This window comes from Etheostoma spectabile, chromosome 13 (assembly GCF_008692095.1).
Source record: "Etheostoma spectabile isolate EspeVRDwgs_2016 chromosome 13, UIUC_Espe_1.0, whole genome shotgun sequence".
NCBI lineage: Eukaryota > Metazoa > Chordata > Actinopteri > Perciformes > Percidae > Etheostoma > Etheostoma spectabile.
This window is the reverse complement of record NC_045745.1, coordinates 24,641,168-24,648,643: the sequence shown is the minus strand read 5'-3', so window position 1 is coordinate 24,648,643 and position 7,476 is coordinate 24,641,168. Positions and strand designations below refer to the sequence as shown.

General features: G+C 38.6%; 1 protein-coding gene across 4 annotated transcripts in view; it reads left to right on the top strand.

The window, feature by feature from the left end:
- The window catches only part of LOC116699995 (pecanex-like protein 1), a 25,481-nt gene that overhangs the window by 10,972 nt on the left and 7,033 nt on the right, over positions 1-7,476 (top strand). For 3 of the 4 annotated variants that reach the window (XM_032532769.1, XM_032532766.1, XM_032532767.1), the window contains exons 14-28: positions 362-394; positions 515-686; positions 947-1,057; positions 1,214-1,305; positions 1,413-1,522; positions 1,974-2,079; positions 2,189-2,281; positions 2,422-2,572; positions 3,217-3,361; positions 3,760-3,937; positions 4,179-4,287; positions 4,390-4,519; positions 4,630-4,688; positions 4,786-5,001; positions 6,108-6,361. In XM_032532769.1, coding sequence (XP_032388660.1) covers positions 362-394; positions 515-686; positions 947-1,057; positions 1,214-1,305; positions 1,413-1,522; positions 1,974-2,079; positions 2,189-2,281; positions 2,422-2,572; positions 3,217-3,361; positions 3,760-3,937; positions 4,179-4,287; positions 4,390-4,519; positions 4,630-4,688; positions 4,786-5,001; positions 6,108-6,361 — 1,959 coding nt within the window. The remainder of the gene's footprint in view (positions 1-361; positions 395-514; positions 687-946; positions 1,058-1,213; positions 1,306-1,412; positions 1,523-1,973; positions 2,080-2,188; positions 2,282-2,421; positions 2,573-3,216; positions 3,362-3,759; positions 3,938-4,178; positions 4,288-4,389; positions 4,520-4,629; positions 4,689-4,785; positions 5,002-6,107; positions 6,362-7,476) is intronic. The other variant, XM_032532768.1, reaches the window with a different exon arrangement.

Genomic DNA, 7,476 nt, shown 5'->3' with positions numbered 1-7,476 from the left:
TATATATATATATATATATATATATATATATATATATAATTAATTGACTCATTGATGGCTATGAAGATGACAGAAGTCAATGTGGGATGTCTCTTTTGCCTTGAAATTGAGTTTTATTTGTATCACATCACAGCCTCCCTTAATACAGAAGCCACAACATGTAGAACGCTGGTCCAATCTTTTTAAGCGATTCCGAGTAAAAAATGTAGATTACTCAGTATAGCATCTACCTAGCTGTATAAAATATAATGTATGCATCAAATTATCCTGTGTGTGCTGTCTCCATCTGTCAGTGTGGTTTCTGTTTTTGTTTAATGCAAACTGTGAAACCAATGAAGCTTAAATTCCCTTTTTTTTTTAGAGTGTGCAACCAGATGCAGCTTCTCCAATGCACGTGAGTACTGGTTATATCTTTTCATATTTTAAAATGTACTTAAAGCATAATCTAAAACAAGAAATGTCACCTTGTTATTGTAGCGTAATCTTGGCTTGCCTTTTTTTTGTTATTTAACAGGGCCATAACTGGATCATTGTGTACAGTCGGCCGGTCTATTTCTGCTTGTGCTGTGTGATGATCTGGATCTTCGACCTATCTGGACGATCTGGCAGCCTGCAACCCTTCTCTCTCTATGGTGTCACCTTCTTCTCTGCACATTTCCTGCTTTGTATCAGGGATATGCTCATTGGTTAGTTTTTACACACAACTCTTTACATCGCTATTTTACTAGGTGTCCAGGTCACTACTCCCACTAAGATTGTTTTTACATTGCCATTGTCAATATTTAAAATTAGAGTGGTTATTTAAAGAATAGCCATAACTAACAATGCATGTTCATAAAAGCTCTTCTAAACCTTTCCATAATGTTGTAAAACCCAACGTGCGTGCGTGCGTGCGTGCGTGTGTATGTTATGGCTTTTAAACAATCTTTTCATCTTTGCCCAACAGTGTTTGCCTTGTGTTTCCCGGTCATTTTCCTGTTTGGGTTGCTACCTCAGGTCAACACTTTTGTGATGTGTCTACTGGAGCAGATCGACATGCACATTTTTGGTGGAACTGGTAAGAACACGTTGTTGTTATTATAGACGGGATGATGGTGTCAGGAACCTTGTCAGGAAATTAGAGAAATGTTACAGCATCTTAAGACTATCGGTTTAGAAACTGAACATTTGTGTTTAGGTTCCCCCTGATTTTTCTCTCTGTCTCTTTCCTCAGCTACTACCAGTCCCCTCTCCTCTCTGTTCAGCCTCATACGCAGCGTGTTGGTGGCTGCTCTGCTGTATGGATTTTGCCTCGGTGCTATCAACGTAGGTGGAACAGAGACACACTTTTTCAGTTTCAGAGATTCTGATCAGAGTAGGAATCGATGCGTACAGTCCTAAATTTGATTGTTTTGTTTATTTGTTTTCCTTAGGCACCGTGGGGGGATGCCCATGTGCCAGTACTGTTCTCTGTGTTTTGTGGCCTACTCCTGGCCTTATCCTACCACCTCAGTCGCCAAAGCAGCGACCCCACCGTCCTATGGTCAGTATTTTGTTTTACATTGTCAGTTTTGTTTTTACATCCATGATAGATTACCAGTTAACAATTTTAACAATTACATGTAGCCATAATTAATCAATGAGCACACCTGAAGAAGCTACAAGCTCAAACATGGAATGCATTTTGTTTAAACACAATTTGCATAAGAAGTCTTATTAAGTGTCAAACCAGTTTTTTTTTAATACATTTTACCCTAAATTTTGAAGTAGTGTCTCATGACTTGCACAAGAGGTGTTTCAACTGAGTTTTTTTGGTCATTTTACTCATGTATCTGAACTAATTATATAATGAGCTCTGAGCGCTGTCTGAAGATGAGGACCTACATACAAAATTGTGCTTGCTGTTTACTCTGTGTAAACTTTGATGTTACACCTGAGTTTTTTTGTTACAATTCTCATGATTCCTTCTTGTGTGTTTTTACCTCTTACATCAGGTCACTGGTCCGGTCTAAATTATTCCCAGAGTTGGAGAACAGGACACCAGAAGAACCCCCTGTGGAGATCAAGGACCCTCTTCCTGAGAAGCTGCGTAACTCTGTGGTAAAGATCGCCACTCAATTGCCTGCACAGACTGCAATCGGACAGTTTCACTTTTGATTTCAAACTGTCAGTATTTTTTTACATTCTTGTGCCGTCTGTTTCTTTGTAGAAAGAGATTCTTCACTCAGATCTCGTCATGTGTCCCCTCATGGCTGTGATTACCTTCGCCATCAGTGCCAGCACCGTTTTCATCGCTCTTCAAGTTAGTTGGAGCAGGGTTTATGATCCTAATCTAACATCATATTTATTATTTTAGTAAGAAAAAAAGACAATTCCTGTTTGAACAATTTTCTGTTTGAATTTTCCTGCTAATGTTCCTTTTTTTTTGCTCTTGATCTACAGCCTGCTCTTAGCCTAGTCTTGTACTTCCTGGCCGGAGTTGTAGGTTTCATTACACACTATCTCCTGCCTCAGCTCCGCAAGCAGCTGCCATGGTTCTGCCTGGCTCACCCTGTGCTCCGCTCCAGAGAGTACAGTCAGTTTGAAGTCCGAGGTGAGTGTCTGAGTGCTCTTTTATCCTCGTTCACATTCACGTACACAGAAAGAAATATGGGGAAGTACCTTAAACGTATAAGAAGAAAACCTACTATATGAACAACTGGAACATTATAAGTATCCCGACTGGAATAGTTGCGTGGAGTAAATAAAAAATAACATTAAGATTTGTTGTTAAAGTGAGAGCAACAGCACCAAAAAAGTAGTTTATTTCAACAACAATTACACAGCTGCATATTTCCAATATCACTGAGAGACTTCTTAACAAAACAACATTCGTAGTACTTAAGTAGCTGAAATAAAATTAAAGACAATAGAGATTAGATTTATTTGATCTCAAGGCTTTTTTGTCGATGTAAAACAGCTTCACACTGCATACATGATGAAGCTGCCTGCCTCCTCCTGTACATCTTCCTTCCAGGCATTATATGTTGATCTATTCCCAGTATTTGAAGTACTAGGGCTGTCAGAAATAGTACACCATACCTTCCATTGTATAAACATCTTGTAAAACATTTTTCAGCCGGATTTATTTGACAGCTGTGAAAAGCTTTTGGGGGATCATGAGGGGAAAAGCTAGTGTTTGGACTGTGGTTCTCCTCAACAAGTGCATAACATCATTTTGCTTTCTGTTTGCCCCAGATGCTGCTCAGTTGATGTGGTTTGAGAAGCTATATGCGTGGCTTCAGTGTGTGGAGAAATATTTCATCTATCCGGCTGTGGTGCTTAACTCCCTAACGACAGAAGCTCGAACTGTGGGCCAGAACCATAAAGAGCTGGACATCTAGTAAGCATTACATCATTGTGTCTCTATTAACGATTTCACATCCATACATTGTTTTCCAACTCCGTTCCCTCAGGATATGTGCCTGTAGCTGTGTGTGTTGGAACCGTAGAACATAAAATGAGTAGACACACTGAACCACCCTCAGGTGTATTGCTTCCTGCAGGTTGTGCTCAGTAGCATGAGGTACATGAAATATGTTCTGTCGTTTCCCTTTTATTCCCTCTTCAGTTTACAGACCAGTCCGAAAATTAGTAAATGTAATGGTGAATAAATTTTCAGTTAAACTGTAGCCACTTGACAATCTCTTGTCATTCCTTACTTTATGGTTTTAGCCATTATGTCAATATGCGTCACTCATTTTCTTCTGTCTCTCTGTCTTTTCCTCAACCCCCCACCAGCAGCCGAGCTCTCTTCATTTCAGTAGCAGGCATGAAGTTGCTGCGTACGTCCTTCTGTGCCCCGTCGCAGCAGTACGTCACGCTGTGCTTCACCACACTCTTCTTCCACTTTGACTATCCACACTTCTCAGAGACCTTCCTAATCGACTACTATTTCATGTCCATTCTCTTCAGCAAGGTCAGGATGCACACACCCTGTCATCTCAGATTTTTGATCACATACATAATAAAATTATTTAATATCATGTTACTCCAGTAGCAGTTTGTTGTGCCACAGCTTAATGTTAACGAGTAACACCCAGCTGAGAAGCAGAATTGTACTGCTCTCCCTGGTTGAAAGACACATAGTGTGTCTGTGTTGTGAAGACAGTTGTCAATGTGTTGTTTTTTTAATGTTTTTGTCCTCTTTTAATTCTTAGATGTGGGATCTGCTGTACAAGCTGCGCTTTGTGTTGACTTACATTGCCCCCTGGCAGATCACCTGGGGCTCAGCCTTCCACGCATTCGCTCAACCCTTTGCCGTTCCCCGTATCCTTTAGTTTCTTTGATTATTTTTATGTCAATAATTATGTAGTGTTTACTGTATAAAACAATCTAAAACAGATATATCCTTAACTCATGTTACTTCAGACTCTGCTGTGCTTTTTGTTCAGGCCATCTTTTCTGCCATCTTTTCCACCCCTCTCAATCCTGTCCTAGGCAGTGCCGTGTTTGTCACCTCGTACACAAGACCTGTAAAATTCTGGGAGAGAGACTACAAGTATGTTTCTTGAAGAAAAAAATCTGTACCAATGGGAAATCACATTTCATAAAGTCCAAATATAAAAAGTGTTTTCATTCAGTTCTAATGCTAGTTTGCTGCGTTTGCAGCACCAAGCGCGTCGATCATTCCAACACCAGACTTGCCACTCAGTTAGACCGCAACCCAGGTATGCCATAACACTCTTCTCACAATCAAATGATCTCTTTAAACACATATTTATTTTGTTCTGTTGCTATGGCGATGGTCTTTTTCTTTCCTTAAAGGTGCCGATGACAACAATCTGAACTCTATTTTCTACGAGCACCTGACGCGCTCTCTGCAGCACAGCCTGTGTGGAGACTTGCTGCTCGGCCGCTGGGGCAACTACACCACAGGCGACTGCTTCATCCTCGCCTCCGACTACCTCAACGCTCTGGTGCACGTCATCGAGATCGGAAACGGCCTGGTCACCTTCCAGCTAAGGGGTCTCGAGTTCAGAGGTCAGCAGCAAGGGACGATGGGGGCTCACAATGTTTGTAGCTTGTAGAATGAGCTCAGTTAGAGTTGTTTACCTTCTGTTTTGAACACATCTCTTGGGTCAATAATTCTCACACAATAGCATTTATTTATAGAGATCAGGCTGTTGCACAGTAGGTCAGTCAATAGTAGTAATAGTCAGTACTATGTAAAAAGTGGCAGCTGACAAGGTCAAGCTACAGTGCACCATGAAAAATATAGCAACCCTATATTATATATATATATATATATATATATATATATATATATATATATATATATATAGTCTAAGGAACACCTTGAGGGAATGTTTTTTGATTTCCTTGTAAAATTTCACACAAATGTCTAATAGGATACAGATGAAGTGATAGAATTTCATATGTTAAACGTCAACTTCACTGTGATATCATGATGTTCTGCAAAAAGGCTTTTCTGGCCATTATTCATAATTTGATTGTGATCCTATTTTTACATTTGGTCAGGTACTGAATTGGTTGCCCACTTGAAAACTGTGGTGATCGTATAAATTTTCTTTGCGGGTTGAAGATGTGTGTGAAGCATTCATGTTTCACCAGTAAAGTCTTCACTACATTTTTCATTATTATTATCATTATTATATATGAGTATGGATAGACATAAATCTAAACTGCAACTTGAATGGTTCGCAAGGTGGGAATTCTAGTTATTTAATGTACTTGTTGTGCTTTTTTTTTTTTGGTAAATGTTTATTCTTCTAAAGAAAAGATCAGCTTCCTGGCTGTGGGTATTTTAAGGTTTTTAAAGAAAGGTGGATGGGGTGTTGATGTTGTGCATCACTCTCTTGAGACGTCACTTGACAATAAAGCATGGCTTTATAAGCTAAAATTAAAAAATCTGAGTTATTTTTAAAATAGTAATTTTGATGTTTATGCAGGCCCAGAGGATGTTCGTTCTTGTAGTCTTGTATTAAGTCCAGTCAGATAATGGAAAATTATTTTAATTAATTTTAAATGTAAATGTACTTTGCTGAATGTTGCAGAGATTCATACTTTACAAGTATGTACAGGAAAGCTCTTTGCTTATGCAGCTTATCTGCGTCACATCTGTCCAGGTACCTACTGTCAGCAGAGAGAAGTTGAGGCCATCACAGAGGGGGTAGAAGAGGATGAAGGCTGCTGCTGCTGTGAACCCGGTCACCTTCCCCACATGTTGTCATTCAATGCTGCCTTTGGACAGCGCTGGCTGGCCTGGGAGGTGGCCGCCACCAAGTACGTACTAGAGGGCTACAGCATCAGTGACAACAATGCAGCCTCCATGTTGCAAGTGTTCGACCTTCGTAAGATCCTCATCACATACTATGTCAAGGTAAGCCATTGATCAAGAGAGTTCTTCCTTTTGCTTAGTTTTCTTAAACAAGGTTTCAGTGGGGTCTTAAAAAGTCAAAATCAAAAATTGAGTCCTTTTTTTTTTTTTAAAAGTCTTAAATTCACTGAAGTACTATGTTCATGGTCTTAAATAATTTTAAACGGGTCTGAATTTTGCTTTGTCAATGTAACGCTACCTCTCATTGAAATGTTCCGCATCTCTTTGGATTATCTTTTTTTCTGTTGTTAGTCAAACTATGATTCGCTGTATTATGGCTACATATGAGACTAACATCTAACCTATATTGCAACCAATCCAGACACCAGTCCTATAATGCCAATGAGGAAATCAAAGAATTGTTTCAGACAATGTTTCCGGACTCCTACATTGGACTTTGTTTTTGATGTTGTCATATAGATTTTAAATTAAATTCATAATGGTTTTAAAAAGTCTTAAATTTGACTTTGGCTTCTTGCAAACACTTAACATGGTTGCATGCCTCTTTTTTAGCTGCTGGAAACTCAAGACTGTATTTTATAAGATTACTTTTTTATATGTCTACACTATGTCTAGAAATGTATGTTTTTATCAATTATCGTTTTTATTAATTAATTCCTGCTTTGGCATATACGGAAGGCTAGCGATGGGCGATATAGTCTATAATCCATATTGCGATAGACATTGCAGCCTCTTGCGATAACAATGTATATCTTGATATATAAATTATAATGGAACCATTTCAGAACAGGTTGCATAGACCTTTTTTTTCTTTTTTTTAAAGAAACGTATGTAGTTAAGAGAACATTATTGTGAAAAACTGTAATTATGCAAAATAATGTTGCAGAAAAAAATCAAGTACACGATTTGCATAGACTTTAATAAAGAAAAAGCTTAAAGTAATGGGTTTCTTTCCTTTAGTGCAAACACAGTTACCTCAAATGCAAACATAATAAAGTGCAAAACAAAAGCACTATTTTTTTGGAATAGGGAAGATACTTCCAGTTTAAGGCAAATAACTAAAGAAAAATGTTTGTTTCAAGTATAAAAGTTTTGTTTACAGTATTGCAATGACAGTACAAAGTGCAAAACAGTGCCAGAGCACACTTGTACACACA